This window comes from Oryctolagus cuniculus, chromosome 10 (assembly GCF_051225735.1).
Source record: "Oryctolagus cuniculus isolate XC-2025 breed Fujian yellow rabbit chromosome 10, ASM5122573v1, whole genome shotgun sequence".
NCBI lineage: Eukaryota > Metazoa > Chordata > Mammalia > Lagomorpha > Leporidae > Oryctolagus > Oryctolagus cuniculus.
In genome coordinates, this window is record NC_142876.1 from 116,731,628 (window position 1) to 116,754,740 (window position 23,113).

Sequence of the window (23,113 nt, forward strand, 5' to 3'; positions counted from 1 at the left end):
ACATTCCCCCCTTTTGTTTTTTATAAAGCAGGAGTTGTATGGGATTACATTAGTCCCAGAAGTCCAGGAGGGGTAGAGGGACGATGATCTGTCTTTAGAGCTACTTCCTGCTGACATGGAGTGACGAGGTACTCTTCGCTGACATGGGGCGATGTCTCAAGCCGCTGTCTCCTGGGTGGGGAGCCCAAGTATATCCCTGTAGCAGCAGCAGCATTTGGTTGACTGCCTGGTTGCTGAAAACCTTGGTTCGTTCCATTATCAACTCCTGAAAACACATAAGCAGACACGGTAGTATAAAAGGCAGGGTAAGAATAGAGAGGATGATTACAAAGGAATGAGGCCCCAAGTGGGCTAGACAGGGTCTAGAACAAAGGACAGAGTCATTACTAGAGGACCTAAGAAAGGTGCTATCTAAGCCATGACTAAGTTTTCTGATTGAGAGGCAAATAGAAACTGACAGAAGGGGCTTGATAATAATCTGGTGGGCTTTAAGGCCTTGCCAGTTATGAGGCCCAAACCTATCTCTTTACGTGGGATGTATCATAAGGGAGGTGTGAACCTCCATGGGGAAGGCACCCTGTTGACTTCGATTTCCTAGCTGGCCTGGAGGAGAGCTGGCCAGGTAAAGGCAAGTGACATCTCTAACAGGAAATTTACAGTTCTGCCTGCAATGTCACTGACCCTACTTGGCTATCCCCTCAGTAGCAGTGGTCACCTTGGAAGCTGGGCCGAATGAAGAGCTTTTCAGCTTGGAGCCAGCAAGATCTGTGGCTCTGACCTTGGTGTCCTTCAACTCCAGGGCAGTTCCATTTCCAGTGATCCAACTCTTGGCTGACAGAGCTGCCAGGGCTCTTCATAAGCTGACTTTTGCTGAAGCCCTGACTTTCCACATTGAAAGCCGTCGCAGTGGACTGGCCTGTTGGATCTCTCCTTGAGGGCAGATCACTGTACAGAGCTGCCTTTAATAGGCCTTCCACCTATCTTTACACTTCTTCTGATGCCTAACTTTCTTTACCTCCTGGTTTTTGTTAAAGCAGACCAGAGGATACAAGTCAAAGGGTGCTCAAGTGCCATCTCTAATATTTGGTGGCCTAAACTAGAAGTCTGTAGTCACAGGCACATGTTCTGGTAGTGTTTTTCTGAGATAGACAGTGCCCATGAGGAAAACTATGTCCTCGCTTTAAAACTTTGTCTCCCTTTGTTTGGTCTGAGAAGGAGGCTTTGCCTGTTTACTGTGCCCATGGCGTAGCAAGTCTGTGAAATTATAATTTAAGCTTTCATTTTGGCTGTGCTATTACAGAAAATGTTAGCCATCCCTTTTATAAGATATAAAGATCAAATTGTGCATCTTGGAGAGTCCTTCAGAATAGAAACGATCAAATCTTAAAACTAATATTCCCTCTTCAAGTATTTGTTGCCTTTTTTTAGAGTCTTCATTATGTTCCCTAATGTTACTGTTTTAATGTTTATTCAGTTGTATTTATTGGAAAGCAGACTGACAGAGGGAGAGACAGAAATTTTGCATCTGCTGGTTCACCCCCCAAATGCCTACATCAGCCAGGGCTGGGCCAGGCGAAAGCCAGGAGCCAGAAACTCCCATATGGTTCTCTTACTTGCCTCCCAAAATCTATTAGCAGGAAGCTCAGACTCAAACCAGCAGTTTTTTGCGGGATGTGGGAACTCATTCCATCTCTTCGTGATAGGTGATGTGGACTTCGCTACTTGCTCCCAGGGCACACCTGGAAGCAGAGATGGAGAATGATGCCAGGAAGACACCAGGGCTACACCAAGCAGTAATTTTGATCTTTTTTTTATTATTATTTATTAATTTATTTGAAGGGCCTTCTTCCATCTGCTAGTTCACTACCCAAATGACCACAACAGCTGGAGCTAGACCGATACAAAGCCAGGAGCTTCTTCTGGATCTTCCATGTTGGTACAGGGGCCCAAGGACTTGGGCCATCTTCTGCTTTCCCAGGCCATAGCAGAGAGCCGGATTGGAAATGGAGTGGCCAGGACTTAAACCGGCACCCGTATGGGATGCTGGCGTTGCAGGTGGCGGCTTTACCTGCTACACCGTAGTGCCGGCCCCTAATTTTGCTCATTCTTAGGAGAGCATTTAAAATGCCTGGAATTGTGTTATGGATAATATTATGAAGTGAGCATAATGGAAAGATTTCTAAAATGGTTATATTTGCTTTTGGAATTTTTAAAAGATTTATTTATTTAATTTGAAAGGCAGAATTACAGTGGTGAGGGGAGAACAAGTGCTTCCACCCTCTGTTCACTCCCCAAATGACCACCATAGCCCAAGCTGGGACAGGCTAAAGCCAGGATCCTGTAACTCCATCTTGAGCCATCTTGTACTGCTTTCCCAAGGTGCATTAACAGGGAGTTGCATCCGAAGCTGTACCACAAGGCTGACTCACTGCTTCTGGAGTCTTATAGATTCATTATACTATGAGGTAATCAAAACTGAGTAGACATAAATCTTTGGCCTGGTCTTCTGATGAGAATGGCTATTTGAGGAGCTGGCATTGTGGTGTAGCTGGTAAAGCACTGCCTGTGATATCGGCATCCCATGTGGATGCTGGTTTGCTTCCCAGTTGCTGCACTTCTGACCCAGCTCTCTGCTGATGGCCTGGGGAAAGCCCTGAAGATGGCCCAGGTGTATAGGCCTCTGCCACCAAGTGAGAGATCTGGATGAAGCTCCTGGGTTTGGCCTTGCCCAGTACTATCCATCGCAGCTGCAGCCATCTGGGGAGTGAACCAGTGCATGCATGATGGATTCATTTTCTCTCTCTTTCTCTTTCAAAATAAATAAGTATTTAAAAAAAAAAAAGAGTGGCTATTGGACTCATAAAATAATATATTTAGTTTTATTTCATTCCTGTTTTTCCTCTATACTTTTGTAATCCTCTCATTGATTAGACATTGCAGTGTTAAAATATTTTAGTTGTAAAATTATTTATTATAGCTAATAGAACTATTTTTACATATAAAATGTCCATTTTACTTTATATATTTCTCTTAAGCATCAAGTAGCTTAAGTTGTACATGGCATTTGATTTATTTTCTCTTAGTATTATATGATGTCTTGTATCTCCTGTCCTTGAGAAATCAGAAGCTTTTAGAAGAAATAACAAACCCATACAGAGATTTTCCAAAAGTTGTATTGGTTAATTACAGGATTTAGGAGTGTGTTGATGTCTTTTACAGGTTCTGAGTTATAGACTAATAGGTAAAGCATCTTAGATTGTCCCATATAGGCTCTGCAAATGCGCTCTTTAAGAATCTGGAGACAGTTTGCCAAGAGCAAATTAATAAGATGGTGCATAGTCATATGGGGAAATATGTACCTCCCCAAATAATGTGAAAATTAAGTAAGATTTTTCACAATTGACTTGTACTTTGTAATGTTGTACTTCATTCTTGGAATATTGTTCAGTAGTGGTTAAGAGCTTTAGGCATTGAACTTAAAAATACCCAGGTTGGAGATTGAAGTGCTATTCAGAAGAGTTTGTAGGTACTGTAATCAGTGGAACTGTTGTATAACAAATCATAAAAGTAGGTAACATTTACTGTCTCAGGCTAACAGTATGTGCTTCCCATGTGATATTTAATCTTACATATTAAAAAGTATGCCAGGGGCTGCCGTTATGGTGTAGTGGGTAAAGCCACCACCTGCAATGTTGGCTTCCCATATGGGTGCCAGTTGAGTCCTGGGTGCTTCACTCCAGTCCAGCTCCCTGCTAATTGCCTGGGAAAAGCAGCAACAGATGACCCAAATGTTTGGGCTCCTTACCCATGTGGGAGATCAGATTAAGCTCTGGCTTTGGCTTGGCCCAACCCTTGTCCTTTTGGCCATCTGGGGAGTGAACCAGCAGATGGAATAGCTCTTTATCTCTGTCTCTCACTCTCTATGTATAACTGTTCCTTCCTCCCCTCCTCTCTCCTTCCTCCCCTCCTCTCTCCTTCCTCCCCTCCTCTCTCCTTCCTCCCCTCCTCTCTCCTTCCTCCCCTCCTCTCTCCTTCCTCCCCTCCTCTCTCCTTCCTTCCCTTCCCTTCCCCTTCCCCTTCCGCTTCCCTTCCCTTCCTTTCCTGTTAGAGAGAGAAGGAGAGACAGAGAGAGAGGCCTTCCATCCTCTGGTTAACTCCCCAGCCAGCCACAATGGCTGGAGCTGTGCTGGTCTGAAACCAGGAGCCAGGAGCTTCCTCCGGGTCTCGTATGAGGATGCAGAGGCCCAAGGACTTGGGCCACCTTCTACTGCTTTCCCAGGCCACAGCAGAGAGCTGGGTCAAAAGTGGAGCAGCTGGAACTCGAACCAGCGCCCATTTGGGATGCTGGCACTGCAGGAGGCAGCTTTACTTGCTATGCCACAGTGCCAGCCCCGAGGTTTTGTTTTTTTAACCCACATTTATTATCAATTCAGAGGAGAAAATTTGGGGAATGAAGATGGAGAATGACTTTAAAAGAAGTTTGTGGAATATTCATTTTATTTTTCTTAAGTCCTTACCCATTTGCTGCATATTATAATACTAGCTGCATGAATAAAAGATTATATTTTTTGTATGTGCTATATCATTTAATGGATAAGAAAGGCCTGGTTTAAAAAATCATGGGACATGGGGCTGGCGCTGTGGCTTAGAGGGTAAAGCCACCGCCTGCAGTGCCGGCATCCCATATGGGTGCCGGTTCGAGTCCCGGGTGCTGTACTTCCAATGCAGCTCTCTGCTATGGCCTGGGAGAGCAGTGAAGAATGGTCCCAGTCCTTGGGCCCCTGCACCTGCATGGGAGACACAGAAGAGGCTCCTAGCTCCTGGCTTCGAATTGTCCCAGCTCCAACTGGTGAGGACATACTGGGGAGTGAACCAGCAGATGGAGGACCTTTCTATCTCTCTGCTTCTGCCTCTAACTCTGCTTTCAAATAAATAAATAAATAAATCTTAAAAAAAGAAAAAAAGGCGTGGGACTTTTTTTTTTTTTTTTTTTTTTTTTTTTAACATTTATTGGACCCAGTGCTGTGGCACAGCAGGCTAAAGCCCCAGCCTGCAGCGCTGGCATCCCATATGGACGCCAGTTCGAGTCCCAACTGCTCTTCTTCCAATCTAGCTCCCTGCTATGGCCTGGAAAAGCAGTAGAAGATGACCCAAGTCCTTGGGTCCCTGCACCTGTGTGGGAGACCTGGAAGAAGCTCCTGGCTCCTGGCTTCAGATCAGCTCACCTCTGGCTGTTGCGGTCATTTGGGGAGTGAACCAATGGAATGGAAGACTTCTCTATGGCTCTGCCTCTCTCTCTGTAACTCTGTCTTTCAAATAAATAAAATAAATCTTTAAAAAAAAAGATTTATTTGAAAGAGTTAAAGAGACAGGCAAGAGGCAGAAAGAGAGAGAGGTCTTCTATCCACTGGTTATCTGTTATCTTTTGAAATCAATCACGTGAAACTACAGAATTAGCAAATGTCTGAAATCTGTGTGTAAAACATATATTAGCTTCAATTTAAAACTAATTTTTAGTGTGCCACTCAGTCTTTTTAAAAAAAAAAAGGGAAAAAAATCTCCAAAGATAGACTTAGATCATTCTTTAACAAAGGAAACTGTTCGTTTTAACTTTATACCCATCCCACACTAGTTTCAAAGCATATCATTTGATTGTCTTGGTTGTAACATTTCTAAGATGAGATTTTGTATTTCTCTCCCATAACTTTTGGTTATCAGAAAACCAGTGCTTTCCTTTATTGAAGGAATTTGGTTCTGCTGATGTTGTTGTATCCCTTCCAGTATTTTTCACTCTCATCTTTGCTTCTGGAGGCATTTCCTGTGGTTCACCATCTTTATTAAAAGCCACTGCTACTGAGAGGGTTTTTGAAGAAGGAGTTGGAACAGTTTCTGTAGGCTTATTGACACAATTTTGATGGATATGGCTGATGCTTTATTTGACAGCTGACTGCCCATGGTAGATCCAAACAGAGATCTTTGTAGGTTTTGTTGGGAGGTCTTCGCTTCTCAGCGCTGTGTCTGAGGTTTCCCCTCCATTTCTCTGGTGGCTCCAGCTTGCTGCTTTTTGGGCTTCTCCACTGTTTGGCTTCTGATCCAGCTTCCTCTTATTGCTTAAGGGAAGCAGCGGAATATGGCCTACGTGCTTGGGCCCCTGCTACCCATGTAGGAGATCAGGCTGGAGTGCCTGGCCTGGAACTGGCTGTTGGCAGCCATCTGGGGAGTGAATGAGTACATGGAAGATGGGTCTGTCTCTGGCTCCCTTGCCATGTTCCCTTTGTATCTTTCCCTTTGCCTCTCAAATAAATAAGAAGATGTTTTAAAAAAAATAAAAATGAACAGCTCTCTGTAATCAGTCCTTTGGAAAGGTTGAGTGAAAGCTCTAGTGTCTTTTTTTTATTTTTATTTTTTTAAGATTTATCTGTTTATTTATTTGAAAGGTAAAGCAGAGCATTAGAGAGAGGGGGATGGAGATTTATCATCTGCTGGTTCACTCGCCAAATGTCCAGCAAGGACCAGGCCAGGCCCAAGCCAGGAGCCAGGAACTCCATCTGATCTCTCACATGGGTGTTAGGGGCCCAAGCATGTGGGACATCATCTGCTGCCTTCCTAGGTGTATTCGCAAGAAGCTGGATCAGCAGCAGAGCATCTGGGACTTGAACCTGCATTGCAACATTGGATGCCACCATCCTAAGCCATGGTTCAACACTCTGTGCCACATCATCAGCCCCTAATGTGGTCTTTATCTCCAGAAATTGGGAGAATAGAATTTGATGTTTGGTGCAGCTGTTAGGATTTTTGCTTGGGATGTCTGCATCCAATATTTGATTTGAGTTCTGGCTCTGCTCCAAATTACAGCTTCCTGCTAATAAGAACCCTGGGAGGCAGCAGGTGATGATGTCCTAAGTAATGAGAGACCTGTTACAGACCCAGATTGAGTTGCAGGCTCCTGGCTTCTGCTGGCCCAGTCTCGGCTGTTAGAGGCATTTGGGGAGTGAATCAGCAGATAGAAGATCTGTCGGTCTCTGTGCCTTTTAAATAAATAGAAATGGAGTAGCGTTTCGAGTCAAACATTTATGCGTTTGTTTGGGCTTTAATGTGAGAAATGTGTTAGGACTCAAGTCACTTTAAAATGATACCCTAAGTACTGGTAATTAGATTTTAATAATTATAATCTTACCTGATTTGACTTGTCCTGAAGCTTCTTAATAGTACTTTTTGTGTGTGCTGTTCCCTAACAGTATTGTACTTGCAAGGTAATCATGCTTTCTTATTTTTTACATTGTGTGGTAAACTCAGAAAGAAGAACTTAACACAGAACTCTCCCAGGGTTTTTGAAACCTTATTTTGCTTTCTGACTTGTACTTCTAGAGATGCTTCTGAATGCAATAATTCACTGAAATTATTTATAGAACTGGGTCACAGATTGAGAAGACTGAAACAAATGTGTTGAATTCAAAATGCCTTTGTCACAAGCTAGAATACTTTGGGATTATGAGCATCAGAATAAGTTATTCAAGTATCTTCTGTATTACATCTCATCAATTATTTAGGAATTATACTGCAAAATAAACATAGTATGGCCTGTATTTACTGCTCTCTTTCTTTGATCCTTAATGTGTTTGTATACTCAGTAGTATTCCTACCTGCTGTAACCTGCCTGTCAGCCACATGGTGCGTCTTTGTGTGGAGCGAAGCATTAGGATTGTGGGAACAGTGCTCACAAGGCTGCAGGCTCTCTGGAAAGACAGTACACCTTTTTTCCTTAGCCAACAAAATACTTGTGACTTTTCTACTGTTGCTGGAGGGTTGAAACCAGTGACTGTTACTCTTGGCTTTCCATTTGGTTTATTGACTGAGGACATACGTGCGATATTAAGGGTAGGACTTGTGTCTTACTGTACCAGTGTTTAGACTTTTAGAAAGATTATCAATCTTCTTGAAAGTGTGGGAGATGAATAAAATGACCTTTTGCTGTGTTCCTCCTTTCCCTTAGCTGTCTTTCATTGCTTTTTTCCTACTAGGTGTATAGCAGAAAACTCAATAGTTCTGTTTGCATTTTGTTAATGAAAATCTTGAAGAAAACAATCTTGATTTTTAAAAATAAGAATTTACTACGAAAGTTGATTTTCTTAAAATTCCTATAGTTTCAATTTATTTGATAGTTGAAAAATGTATTTTGAATCATAGTAGCTAGTCAGTTAGCTGTGACCTATAAAACTTGTTGACGTTCAGCAGTTTCTTGTTTTTATTTGTTGAGAAATGACCTCATCCTTTAATTAAAATGAGGAAGTATTCTTTGAGCTACAACATTATGGCAGATGGTGTTGGGCCCATAGCACATTCCCACAAAATGGAGCACTGCTCTGTGATTTTAGAATACTTTGCAATCATAATGTGAATATTGATTGAAACAATGACAGGATTTTATGTATTTGCTTGATTCTTCAAAATGATTGGTTTAATGGTTGGCATCTCATGTATAAAGAATATTTTAGATTAACATGTAGTATTCTAAACTACAACTAACATTACATGGTTATGCTTAAGAAGGCATTGTGGGCCGGCGCTGCGGCTCATTAGGCTAATCCTCCGCCTGTGGCGCCAGCACACCAGGTTCTAGTCCTGGTTGGGGTGCTAGATTCTGTCCCTCTTGCTTCTCTTCCAGTCTAGTTCTCTGCTGTGGCCCTGGAGGGCAGTGGAGGATGGCCCAAGTGCTTGGACCCTACACCTGCATGGGAGACTGGGAGGAAGCACCTGGCTCCTGGCTTCGGATAGGCGCAGTGCGCCAGCCGTAGTGGCCATTTAGGGGGTGAACCAACGGAAAAAGGAAGGCCTTTCTCTCTCTCTCTCTCTCTCTCTCTCTCTCACTCTCTCACTGTCTAACTCTGCCTGTCCCCCCCCCCAAAAAAAAAAAAAAAAAAGAAGAAGGCATTTGTGTTTTGGGACAAGTTCTCAGATATTTGGAAATTGTTAATTCCTGAAAACTGAACCATTTCTCTTCCATATATGAAGTCATGTCCCTATATGTTCTTTTGCATTCTATGTGAGCTTAAGTATGTTTAAAATTTTTCTCCTATATTTCTTGAGTAGGAACAATGTGGTTTAAAACTACTTTTTACTTTGCAAAGTGTCTGTTTAGGACAAATTTAGTGTGTGTATGTAGGAGATGTGTATAGTTTAGTGTGACAGACCAAGTGAACATTAAGAATGGTACTTATTCTATGTTTTATTGTTTATTTATTCACTTTATTTGAATGGTAGAGAGTGAGGGAGACAGATGACAGACAGATTGCGATCTCCCACTGGCTGATTCACTTTTCAAATGCCTGCAACTACAGAGGTTGGGCCAGGCCAGGAGCAAGGAACCTAATCCAGGTCTCCCACATGTGTGGCAGGGAACCCAGCTGCTTGAGTCATTGCCTGCTGCCTCCCAGTGTCAGATAAGCAGGAAGCTGGATTTGGAAATAGAGCCGGTACTGGAACCCAGACACTCTGATATGGAATTCGGGCTACCAAGCTGTGCTTTAACCATTTCACCAAATGCCAAAACCCCTGGTTTGTTGTTTTTGTCTTAATGTAAAACAACTGCTATGAAGGGAAATGCCAAATGGTAGAAAATCAAACTTTGGAATTCTAAAATAGAATTCCATAATGGCTTTAGTTGGGTATTTTTTTTTAAGATTTATTTATTTATTTGAAAGTCCCGAGTTGCACAGAGAAAGAGAGGCAGAGAGAGAGAGGTCTTCAATCCGTTGGTTCACACTCTAGTTGACCACAACAGCCAGAGCTGGGCTGATCTGAAGCCAGGAGCTTCTTATGAGTCTCCAACATGGGTGCAGAGGCCCAAGGACTTGAGCCATCTTCTTCTGCTTTCCCAGGCCATAGCAGAGAGCTGGATCTGAAATGGAGCAGCTGAGACTTGAACTGGCGCCCACATGGGATGCTGGCATTGCAGGCGGCTTTACCCGCTACACTACACCACAGCGCTGGTCCCTAGTTGGCTACTGTTAAGTAAAATTCATAGGAAGCCATTGTTTTTGGACTAACCTCTTGTGTCGGGCCCCACCAGACCAAACCAAATCAGGATCCAGCCGCTTGGTCAGACTTAACTCTGAAATGGCCAAGTTTTCAAGCAAAGTAAAAATCGAACTCAGGAGACTCCTAGCTCATCAGTTAATAAGGGTCTAGTATACCTGAGCCAGCATAATGAAGATACCTCCTCTGTGTTAACCCTGTAAAGTAACTTTGAAACAGCCAGTCCGCTGTTGTCAGTTTGTTTTCCTGAGCTCTTTTCTGCCCATAAAACCAACCTCTGCTTAGCCATTGAAGTACTCATTCTGTTTTATGGAATGAAGTTTTTGCCTGATTGTAGAATTGCAAATGAAAGTCAGTTAAAATATTTAAGCTGAATTTTTACAATTGTGTCTCTTGACAGTATTTTCAGTTGGTTTTGACTGGAATTTGTATGATAAACTATTATGACTTTAATGGTCTGCCAGTCAGCAGTTACATTGTGCTGATTCTGCAGTTTTTCTAATGCAGCTTCTTAACATAGTGTGGGTCATAAATGAATATACTGGTGATTTTTGTTAGAATTCACCATTTGCCAGACTGCCTATGTTTGTTACTCCTTCAGGAAATCTATTCTAAGGACTTAGTGTGTTAGACATTTTTAAAAAAAATATTTATTTTATTTAAAAGGCAGAGTTACAGGGAGGCAGAGGGGGAGAGAGAGAGAGAATACTCTTACATTCACTGGTTCACTCCCCAGATGGTTGCAATGGCCAGAGATATACCAATCCAAAGGCAAGAGTCAGGAACTTCTTCTGGGTCTCCTATGTGGGTACAGGAACCCAAGGACTTGGGCCATCTTCTACTGCTTTCCCAGGCCACAGCAGAGAGCTGGATCAGAAGTGGATCAGCTGGGACTTGAACCGGCGCCCATGTGGGATGCTGGTACTGCAGGTGGCAGCTTTACCTGCTATGCCACAGCGCTGGCCCCATGCTGGACAGTCTTAAAGGTAGCGTGGTATGCCGAAAGAAATGATTGAGTAGACAAATATATAATTTCAAAAGGTGACAAATTATTACAAAAACCATAAAACTGAGTAATGAGAGAAAACTGATGGATTAGAATGCAGTTGAAGAAGGTGATCAGGGGAGCTCGCATTTGAGGACTAACATGAGTGAGTAGAAACAGGATTGACAAGAAGTGAGCTAGCAACAAGATTAGTATGACAGAAATAAAGTGAATAAGAGAGAGAGAGAGAGAGAGAGAGGAAGGAGATAAAGTAGAGAAAGGGAGATGGAGGTCAAGTTCAAGCATTTGAGGGGCCAGTGCTGTGGCATACCGGGTGAGACTGCAGCACCAGTTCAAGTCCCATTGTTGCGCTTCTTACCCAACTCCCTGCCATGGCCGGAGAAAGCAGTGGAAGATGGCTCAGGTCCTTGGGCTCCTGCACTCGCGTGGGGGACCCAGAGGAAGCTCCTGGCTTCAGGGATTGGCTCAGCTCCAGCGGTTCTAGCCATCTGGGGAGTGAACCAGTGAATGGAGGACCTCTCTTTTTGTCCCTGTCTCTCCTTCTCTGTAACTCTGCCTTTCAAATGAATACATAAATAAATCTAAAAAAAAAAAAAAAAAAAAAGAATTTGACATTTATTTTGAATGTATTGAGGAATGAACTAGAGGATTTTAGTGGAAGAGTAATATGACCAAATATGTGTGTGTGTGTGTGTGTGTGTGTTTTACAATGAAAGGGTATTTAATGATTATTTTACTATATAACATATAGGGAGTAGGTACCAGATTGCATTTTCTCATATGGAAAATGAGGCACAGGATAACATTCCTCTTTGATTACAAGAACCTCAGTATCATCTGTCCCTTGCAGGATCCAGTTTCTTAGGACGTCTGTGATAATGCCCATGAGGATACCAGCGGTGCTTACTAGTAAAGGACGTTTTGCTAAGTTGTTCTGTCATGGGTCCTTGCTCACAGTGTTCACTTTTTTCTGCCAGTCTGATTTGCAGCACTTGATCATGTGTTTCTTCATTATTAAGTACAGGATCTGGATGAGGGATCGGTTTGTGTGTTTGTATGGAATGTCCGCAGAAGGGTGAGAGCATAGTGTTGTCCTGCCATCTGATGTCAAAGCAAGCTCTGCTTTGCAATTACATCATCTGGAAGAGGAGACTATGTAGATTTATGGCAAACACAATATAAAGCTCCATTTTAGATTGGAGATAAATGTTTCAAGATAGTTCTTTTTTGTTTTGTTTTTTTGGACATGCAGAATTAGACAGAGACAGAGAGAGAGAGAGAGAGAGAGAGAAAGGTCTTCCTTTTCCGTTGGTTCACCCCCCAAATGGCTGCTACGGCCGACGCGCTGTGCTGATCCAAAAACAGGAGCCAGGTGCTTCCTCCTGGTCTCCCATGTGGGTGCAGGGCCCAAGCACTTGGGCCATCTTCCACTGCCTTCCTGGGCCACAGCAGAGAGCTGGACTGGAAGAGAGGCAACTGGGACAGAATCCGGCACCCTGACTGGGACTAGAACCCGGGATGCTGGCGCCGCAGGTGGAGGGTTACCCTAGTGAGCCGCGGCGCCAGCCAAGATAGTTTTTTTTTAATACCATACATTTCATTGCTGCTGCCGCCATGGTGTATCAAGATGCTGTTTATCAGCTGGAATGAAAAAAGATGCTTTGAAGAAAACTGCTTTCAAAATCTGCTTCTAGGCACACCAGTTTTGTTCCGCTAGAGTGCCATCTTGTTCTAATCCAAATACGTTTTAAGTTGGTACTGCTCTTTAGACAATTAGATTTAGAGGGATGGGAATGAGCCTAGTGACATTTAGAGTAATCTAGGCAAGAGATGATGGTGGCTTAGGTTAGATTGGTTAGGGTTAGGCTAAAGTGGTTGGTTAACTTTTAAGGAGGAGCTGACAGGACATGATGGTTGATTGAATGTGGTGGTAGATGAGGAATATAATCCAAGGATAATGTCTAGGTTACTTCGTTATTTATTGAGAAGCATTTTTATGTTATCATTAATAATAGTAATATGCATTAAATTCCCACCATGTGCCAGATACTGAGTTTGTTATTTTATTTTTAATTAATTTATTTATTTGAAAGAGTTACAAAGAGAAGGTGAGGCAGAGAGAGAGAGGTCTTCCATCCACTGGTTCACTCCCCAAATGGCCGCAGCGGCAGGAGCTGCGCCAGTCCAAAGCCAGGAGCCAGAAGCTTCTTCCGGGTCTCCCACGTGGGTGCAGGGGCCCAAGGGATTTGGGCAATCCTCAAGTGCTTTCCCAGGCCATAGCAGAAAGCTGGATTGGAAGTGGAGTAGCCGGGACTCAAACCAGTGCCTCACTGGGATGCCGGTAATGCAAGCAGTGACTTTACCGGCTATGCCACAACGCCGGCCCCTATTCTTTGGTTTTTATTTACTTCTCATGGTATTTTAAAATGTAGTCATGGCTGGCGCCGTGGCTCACTTGGCTAATCCTCCACCTGTGGCACCAGCATCCCGGGTTCTAGTCCTGGTTGGGGTACTAGTCCGGTTGCTCCTCTTCCAGTCCAGCTCTCTGCTGTGGCCCAGGAAGGCAGTGGAGGATGGCCCAAGTGCTTGGGTTCCTGCACCTGCATGGGAGACCGGGAGGCCGTGGTGTCCATTAGGGGAGTGAACCAACGGAAAGACCTTTCTCTCTGTCTGTCTCTCTCTCACTGTCTATAACTCTTGTCTGTCTCTCTCTCTCGCTGTCTAACTCTGCCTGGCAAAAAGAAAAAAAAAAAAATAGTCGTGCTCATTTTATAAATGATAGAGATGTGTCGTGGTTTGCCTCGGTTCATATGGCCATGAAGATTGTTCAGGTACAGATCTCTTTGCAAAGTATGTGCTCGGTTCAGTTAGCCATTGAAAACTCTGCTTAGCAATCTACTAAGAATGAACTAGTTATACAGATGTTAACAAATTTGAGTTTCTGCTGTTGTGAAGTTTTATACAGTTTTATGTTAAGAAAACTGCTATATAGTGTATGTGGGTTTATAGTCCAACTGTGTAGGAGAACCTTGATTACTTGAATGTTGAATTTCTGATAGCCTTAATCTCCTGGCAATAGCCTGTAAGTTCTCAGTAGGCTAGGTCCCTAGGCCTTTTCTCTTCCTTTTGTCCTTTTACACATGTTCTTGTTTGATAATCATGTTTGATTATCTGTATTTTTCAAAGCAGGCTGTCAATGGCAAATTTAGAGTCAGAAATAGCGCTGGCAACCAGAGTGCAAAAATGGCAGAAATACAAAGGAGACACAGGGCCATGTTGTCTTGTGATATCTGTCGTAACTTTTTTTTTTTTTTTTTTAAGATTTATTTATTGATTTGAAAGGCAGAGTTACAGAGAGGCAGAGGGAGAGACAGGTCTTCCATCCGATGGTTCACTCCCCAGTTGGCTGCAACGATCCGAAGCCAGGAGCTAGGAGCTAGGAGCTTCTTCTGGGTCTCCCATGTGGGTTCAGGAGCCCAAGGACTTGGACTATCTTCTACTGCTTTCCCAAGCCATAGTAGAGAGCTGGATCAGAAGTGGAGCAGTCCTTACTAGAACAAGTGCCCTTGTGGGATTCCAGCACTGCAGGTGGCTGCTTTACCTGCTGCGCCACAGCGCCAGCTCCCAGTGACTTGTTTATAGTAGAATGGGTAATTGGTCACAGAGCCTGGATTCAAACTCAGATAAAGCAAATTATGTGGATTTTTTAGTTTTGTCCTTATCTGAGATTAAGAAAATCTACCTCAAAGTTATATGAATTCAATGAAATATAGCATATAAACATCTAGCTTAAGCTTTGGCTTAGATTAGATGCTTAAAAACATGCTGGATTTGTAAAAAATCTGTCAAGTCTTCCTGTTTTCTATTATAAATCATATTTCATCTTACGGAAATTTTGCTTTCCTGATCCCAGGGACAGATGTGTTGAGGAAAACAAATGAGAAAACTTTAGGCATCATTTTCCCTTACCTGCTTAGGAGGCTGCATCCTTTGAAGGATTTTACCCTTAGATTTACCAAAGAGTAGATTCATAAGGGCTTAGAAAGACCCATCTTGCTTGTGTGGTTGGGTGTTCTATAAATATATATTTTTTAAAGATTTATTTATTTATTTGAAAGAGTTAACACACAGGAGAGGCAGAGAGAGAGAGAGGTCTTCTATCTGATGGTTCACTCCCCAGTTGGCCGCTATGGCCAGAGCTGTGGCCAGGAGCCAGGAGCCTCCTTGGGGTCTCCCACGCGCGTGCAGGGGTCCAAGGACTTGGGCCATCTTTTACTACTTGCCCAGAGCACAGCAGAGAGCTGGATCAGAAGTGGAGCAGTTGCGACTCAAAATGGCTTACAAATGGGATGCCGGCACTGCAGGTGGCGGCTTTACCAGCTATGCCACAGCACGGGTCCTAGTGTATAAATATTGAAGTTAAATTTTGGTTATAACATTTAAGAGTATACACAGCAGGCTAATAGATTGCTCTCCAAGCTCCTTACTTTAATCCATTGACATTGTTAATTTCACCTGTAAAGCAGTGTTGGTGGACTTCTGTTTGTTTTCTTCCTTTCATGGTAACTCCACTCAATATTTTCTCTGGGAAACTGTTGACTCTCATTCCCTGTTACATGGTCATTCAAACTGAATGAGACTGACTTCATCCTTAAGTTCCAATTATCTTAAACCAGTCTGCAAAGCTCAGTTATTTGGACATAGTGATTTGCTTACAGGGACCCACTGAACTCCAACGAAATGTGAGGCCCTGTTTATGTTATCCTTGTTCCAAAGTGCTTCCCTGGAAAATGCTGAGGGTAACTCTAGACTTAGATTAAGATGTGTCTAGCCTCCAGATTTGCTTGTAGTCTCCCAAGTTGTGACTTGGAGTAGGGATTGCTGTCTTTTTACTGAAGCAGACATCAAAGTAGGCAGAGACGAGATTACTAAAGAATTGGTACGGGCGCTGTGGCTTAGTTGGTTAAGCCGCCTGTGGGGAGCAACTGGGAGCAACTCGGACTAGACTAAGTTACTGGAATTAAGACTTATTCTATGCATCTGCTCTCCTACAATATGGCACTGGGAGAGGAGGAAACAGCTTCTACACAGCTGCCTCCAGTTCAACCAATAAACAGCAGGAGCTGCTCCTGATTGGAGGAGAGCAGCGTACTCGGCGTGTGGGTAGCAGAGTTGGGATTGGTGGAAGAGGACTATAAAGGAGGAGAGAGACAACATGCACCAAGAACATCTATCTGAAGGAACACCTGTGCAGCCCCCGAGAGAGCCGGCCAGCGGTGTGCCGCTCCCCCGTGAGCGGCGGAAGTGGGGAAAGTGGCAGGGGGAACCGCCCTTCCACGGAGGTGAAAGGGTCGGTAGCCAACCCGGGAAGAACCAGCAGCAAACCCGGGGAGGGCCGAGCAGACAAAAGAACAACGCAGGGTCCTGTGTCATTCCTCCGTGAAGAGGGGGAGCGACAGCCGCCGCCTGCATATGGGCACTGGTTCTAATCCTGGCTGCTCTACTTCCAATCCAGCTCTCTGCTATGGCCTGGAAAGCAGTAGAAGATGGCCCAAGTCCTTGGGCCCCTGCACCCATGTGGAAGACCCAGAGGAAGCTGCTGGCTCCTGGCTTTAGAACTGCGGAGTGAACCAGTGGATGGAAGACCTCTGTGTCTCTTTCTGCCTCTCCTTATTCACTCTCACCATTTTATTTTTGATTTGTGAGGCGGAGTGAGTGAGCCTGAGCATTCACTAGCTCTCAGGTCTGCTGATTGACTTCTCTGAATCTTAATACAGGGCCTGGGCCGGGTTGACTGGGAGCTGGATGTCAGTCCAGGTCTCCATGTGGGTGGCAGGAACTCAGTTACTTGAGCCCATCATCACTGTCTCTCAGGGTTTGAGTTAGTAGAAAGGTGCAGTCAGTAGTTGGAGTTGGGATTCAGATGCAGACATCTTAACTGCTGGCCCACGTGCTTGCCCTGGGATCAGCCTTTCTGAAGCTCTGACTTAGCTCTGACTTAGGATTGTCAGCAAAATTATCAATGCGAGTAGAAGGGAAATACCCTCTGTCTTTCATAATTTAAAAAGTTAAAACTCCATGATGCTTTTCTCAGATTTTTTGAAAATTATGAAAGTGTGACAGAGAACATGTGCATGTGCCTGGCAATGATTGTCCCCCAACTCCCTCCTTGGGCTCCCCAGTCTGCTGGTTCATTCACCAAATGCTCTCAGTGGCTGGGGCAGGGCTGTCTGAAAGCGAACTCTCGCTCATGGGTGGTGGGAACTCATCTCTGCCTCCCATGGTTTGCATTAATAGGAAACTGGAGTCAGGAGCCAGAGCCAGGCATAGAACCCAAGGGACAAGGGGACCTTAACCCACCTTTCAGGGAATTTATTAAATGAATAAGTCGAAAGAAAGGAATACTTGGGATATAGGAAACAGGACATCCAATACAGGAAAGAAGTGAAGGAAATCCCCGGAAGGCCAGTGGAAGTCAATTCCTATACAGGTATACAATTGGGCACAAGAATCCTCAGGGCTGGCACTGTGGCATATTGGGTTAAAGCCCTGGCTTGAAGTGCCGGCATCCCATATGGGCGCTGGTTCTAGTCCCGGCTGCTCCATTTCTGATTCAGCTCTCTGCTATGGCCTGGGAAAGCAGTAGAAGATGGCCCAAGTCCTTGGGCCCCTGCACCCATGTGGGGGACCCAGAGGCAGCTCCTGGCTCCTGACTTCAGATTGGCGCAGCTCTGGCCATTATGGCCATCTGGGGAGTGAACCAACGGATGGAAGATCTCTCTTTTTGTCTCTGCCTCTCTCTCTCTGTAACTCTTTCAAATAAGTAAAATCTTAAAAAAAAAAAAAAAAAAGAATCCTGAACACATCCAGGCATTCCCCCTGCCTGGATGTGTTTGGTTTGTTTTTTTTTTTTTTGTTTTTGTTTTTGTTTTTTACTTTGGAAATTTATATTTATTAAATGAAAGTTGAAAAAAATTATAAATGACATTCAAAAACATTTAAAAAATAAAAAGATGTGGATCCCCACAGACTTTGCGAGGTACTCGGGACAGAGTGTATCATCGCAGCCCCCTTCCAGCGCACACGTCAGTGGCGGTAAGTACATCCACACGGTCCCTGCCGTTACCACCATCTCCAGGCCTGGTCTGTGTCCCAAACCGAAACTCTGCTCCTGAACCAGGAAGTCCCCGTTCCTCTCTGCAGTCCCTTTGTGTGTCTGCATTTGACTGCTCTGAGTCCCTCACAGACGTGCAGTCACACACTGACTCTTGTGTCTGGCTTACTTCACTTAGCATGATCTCTTCAGTGTTCGTCCGTTTTGTAGCAAGCGTCAGAATTTCATTCCTTCTTACGGCTAAATTCCATTCTAAGTATATAGTACTTTTTTTTTTTTAAATCCATTGATGGACCCTTTCTTGGAATCTCAACAATATTCACCTAAAGGATGGCCTTTTCTTGAGTGAGAGGAAATGGACCATAACTTAAAAATATTACATGATGATAGTCCCTTTAAGTATACTCCCTTCCTTGTGGAGGCGGTATAGAGACTTATGCTGAGTCTTGAGATAGTCCAAGTGATTGGAAATGTGAATAAAACAGTCTGGTAGCATAGTGTTTCCCAAAGCATGGGACATGTATTACTGATATTTACAAAATGATTTTAGGGGATATTTTGGGAGCATGACAGAAACTAACTGAATCAATCTGATAAGGATTTAAAGGAGAAAGACTCAGTTTTCTGCTAACATTTTGTTTTACTTTAGTTTTATTAATTTATTTGAAAGGCAGAGTTAGTTAGAGAGCATTGTTGTCATAGGCCATGTTGGTTCCATGCATATTATTGCCCTGGAAGACGTGCCAGTGGGCAAAATGTGGAGGTAGTGTCGCTCCCCGTCTTCGTGGAGGAACGACACAGGACCCTGCGCTGTTCTTTTGTCTGCTCGGCCCTCCCCGGGTTTGCTGCTGGTTCTTCCTGGGTTGGCTGCCGTCCCTTCCACCTCCGTGGAAGGGCGGTTCCCCCTGGCCACTTTCCCCACTTCCGCAGGGGAGCGGCACACCGCCGGCCGGCTGGCTCTCTCGGGGGCTGCACAGGTGTTCCTTCAGATAGATGTTCTTGGTGCATGTTGTCTCTCTCCTCCTTTATAGTCCTCTTCCGCCAATCCCAACTCGGCTGCCCACACGCCGAGTACGCTGCTCTCCTCCAATCAGGAGCAGGATCAGCTCCTGGAGGTCATCACTCAAGTTGGCCAGAGGCAGCTGCGTAGAAGCTGTTTTCTCCTCTCCCAGCGCCATATTGTGGGAGAGCAGATGCATAGAACAAGTCTTAATTCCAGTAACTCAGTCTAGTCCGAGTTGCTCCCAGTTGCTCCCCACAGGTAGAAGATAGGGCCATTGATGATCCTGACCCTTTGTGTCTTTGGTTGTTGTTTTTTAAGATTTATTTATTTCTTTGAAAGCCAAAGTGACATAAAGAAACAGTAGACAGGAGGAGAGGGAGAAAGGGTTGGTCGGTTGGGTGAGAGGTAAGAGATAATTCCCATCCCCTGGCTCATGCTTTGAATGGCCACAGTAGTCAGGTTTGGGTAAGGCTGTAGCCATGGACTATGTGCTTGTCTTTCACAAGGGTGACGGTAGCCCAAGCACTTCTTGTGCTGCCTCTCAGGTATATTAACAGGAAGCTGGATCAGAAGTGGAGTAGCGGGGACTTAAACCAGCAGTTTGATGCTGGCATCACAAGCAGCAGATTAACTCTGTGCCACAACCCTGATCCCTGTATCTTGGTTTTTAATAAAAAGTTCAAAATGTAAAAGCAAAATTTTCTAATTTAAAATAGATCGAACGTTTAGAGAGGCTTGTGTTGTGGTGTGGTAGGTTAAGCTGCTGTCTGCAATGCTGGCATCCCGTGTGGGTGCCAACTGGACAGTGCCAGTGGCTCCTCTGCTGACCCAGCTCCCTGTGAATGTGCCTGGGGAAGCAGTGGAAAATGGCCCAATAACTTGAGCCCCTGCAACCCACCTGGGAAAGCTGGATGGAGTTTTCTCATTCTGGAATTTGACTTGATCTAATGCCAGTTGTTGTGGTCATTTGGGGAAAGAACTAGTGGATGGAAGATCTGCCTGTCTCTTTTTCTCTGTCACTGTTTGTATTACCAAGTGATACATACTGTGCATAACTGAATGTGCTGTCTTTTGTGTGACTGGCAGTCCGTGTGCATTTACGGTGGCATCATCACAAACACCTGAGTAAAGTCTTGCTGCGGGACTTTCTAACATGGCTATTACGTCACTAGGTGGTAGGAATGTTTCAGCTCCATTGCACTCTTCTTTTTTTTTTTTTTTTTGAAAGCTTTTATATAATAAATTTCATAGGTACAGCTTTTTAGAATATAGCAGTCCTTCCCCCCATGCCTGCCCTCCCACCTCCATTCCCCTCCCCCCTCCTGCTCCCTCTCCCATCTCATTCTTCATTAAGATTCATTTTTAATTATCTTTATATACAAAAGATCAGCTCTATACTAAGTAAGGATTTCAACAGTTTGCACCCATTCAGACATACAAAGTATAAAGTACTGTTTGAATACTAGTTTTACTGTTAATTCTCATAGTACAACTCATTAAGGGCAGAGGTCCTACATGGGGAGCAAGTGCATAGTGACTCCTGTTGTTGATTTAACAATTGACACTCTTGGGGGCTGGTGCTGTGGCGCAGCGTGTTAATGCCCTGGCCTGAAACGCTGGTATCCCATATGGGCGCCAGTTCGAGACCCGGCTGCTCCACTTCTAATCCAGCTCTCTGCTATGGCCTGGGATAGCAATAGAAGATGACCCAAGTACTTGGGCTCCTGCACCTTCGTGGGAGACCCAGAGGAAGCTCCTGGCTCCTGGCTTTGAATTGGCACAGCTCTGGCTGTTGCGGCCAGTTGGCGAGTGAACCATCAAATGGAAGACCTCTCTCTGTCTCTCCTCTCTCTGTGTAACTCTGACTTTCAAATAAATAAATAAATCTCTTAAAAAAAAAAAAAAAAAAAAAAAAAAAGCCTGGAAGAAGCTTCTGGCTTCATATAGGCCCAGCTCCAGCCATGGCGGCCATTTGGGGAGAGACCCAGCAAATGGAAGACCTTTCTCTCTCTCTCTCTCTCTCTCTCTCTCTCTCTCTACCTCTTAAATAAATAAATAAAATCTTTAAAAAAAATGTCGTTTTAAGCTTCAAAGGATAGCGTCAAGGAAGTAAAAAGATAACCCAAAGAGTGGGGGAAAATACTTGCAAATCTGATAAGGTGCTTGTTTCTAGAAAATAGATTTTCTTTCTATAGAATATAGAAGAACTCTTTATAAGTAAATACTAAAAAATAAAAGTAAAGGGCTGGCATTGTGGCATACTAGGTAAATTCTCCACCTTTGGCACTGTATCCCGTATGGGTGCCTGTTCAGGTTCCGGCTATTCCAGTTCTAATCCACTTCCCTGCTTATGGCCTGGGAGAGCAGTGGAAGATGGTCCAAGTGCTTTGGCCCCTGCACCCAGATGGGAGACCTAGAAAAAACTCTTGGCTCCTGGCTTTGGATTGTCTCAGCTCTGGCTGTTGTGACCATTTGGGAAATGAACTAGCGGATGAAAGACCTCCCTCTCTCTGTCTCACCCTTTCTCTGTCTATAACTTTGCCTCTCAAATAAATAAATTAAAAAAAATACAAATTACCCCAACTTGAAACTAGGCAAAGGGTTTGAATGGACGTTTTTCAAAAAAGATAATTTGTCAGTTTGAACATAAAAAGATGCCCAGCATCACTAATCATTAGGCAAATGCAAATAAAAATCACAATGAGATATAATATTGTACTATTAGCATGGCTTTAAAAAAAAAAAAAAAAGAAAATGAGATATTGGCAAGGGTGTGGAAAACTTTAATGGGAACTCTTGTGTATCTTTAGTGAGAGAGTAAAATGATGAAGCTGCTATGAAAATGATATGGTAGTTCCTCAAAAGATTAAAAATAGAATTATAATTATGACCCAGTAATTCTACTTCAGGGTGTACACCCAAATGAAGTGAAAGCAGGAACTCAAATATATTGTACACCCATGTTTATAGCAGCATTATTCACAGTAGCTAAAAGAGGCAAACAGCCCAAGTGCCCTTCAGTAGATGAATGGGTAAGCAAAATGTGGTCTATAATGTAGAAAGGAATATTATTCGGCATTAAAAAGAAAGGATGTTCTGGCACATGCTACCACATAGATAAACCTTGAGGATATGCTAAAGGAAATTAGCCAGTCACAAAAAGACAAATATTATATAATTCCACTTATATAGTACTAGAGTATTCGGATTTGTAGACACATAAAGTAGAATAGTCATTGCCAGGGGCTGGGAGTTCAGTGGGAACAGAGTTTCAGTTTGGGAAGGTGAAAAATTTTTGGAGATGAAAGGTGGTGATGGTGGTACAACAGTGTGAAAATAAATGTCAGTGAACTGTATACTTAAAAATGGTTAAAATCATAAATTTTATTATTTGTATATTTTACCACAGTAATAATTTTAAAAGGAAGTCTCTGGTTGCCTAAACCTACTGTGTTGTTTAAAAAAAAAAAATTGATCTTTAGAAGTCAAAAGTCGGGCCGGCGCCGCGGCTCACTAGGCTAATCCTCCGCCTAGCGGCGCCGGCACACCGGGTTCTAGTCCCGGTTGGGGCGCCGGATTCTGTCCCGGTTGCCCCTCTTCCAGGCCAGCTCTCTGCTGTGGCCCGGGAGTGCAGTGGAGGATGGCCCAAGTGCTTGGGCCCTGCACCCCATGGGAGACCAGGAAAGGCACCTGGCTCCTGGCTCCTGCCATCGGATCAGCGCAGTGCGCCGGCCGCGGCGGCCATTGGAGGGTGAACCAACGGCAAAGGAAGACCTTTCTCTCTGTTTCTCTCTCACTGTCCACTCTGCCTGTATAAAAAAAAAAAAAATAAATAAAAAGAAGTCAAAAGTCACTATAGGCACTGGAGAGACCCACACATATCATCTGTGTCAGTGACTTCACAGGAGTGAGGGTGGATAGGACTAGTTCTATTCCCAACTTGAAATCTTGGAGA

General features: G+C 43.9%; 1 protein-coding gene and 1 pseudogene across 21 annotated transcripts in view; one reads left to right on the top strand and one right to left on the bottom strand.

Moving 5' to 3' along the window:
* Window positions 1–23,113, top strand: part of RAF1 (Raf-1 proto-oncogene, serine/threonine kinase) — a 91,962-nt gene that overhangs the window by 17,281 nt on the left and 51,568 nt on the right. For 2 of the 21 annotated variants that reach the window (XM_089306627.1, XM_089306640.1), the window contains exon 3: window positions 18,071–18,136. The exons of 18 other annotated variants lie outside the window; for them this stretch is intronic. In XM_089306627.1, coding sequence (XP_089162753.1) covers window positions 18,071–18,136 — 66 coding nt within the window. Of the gene's footprint in view, window positions 1–18,070; window positions 18,137–23,113 lie in introns of those variants that run through there. One more of the 21 variants, XM_070051090.2, reaches the window with a different exon arrangement.
* LOC108177165 (large ribosomal subunit protein mL42 pseudogene) lies at window positions 11,741–12,289 on the bottom strand (annotated as a pseudogene).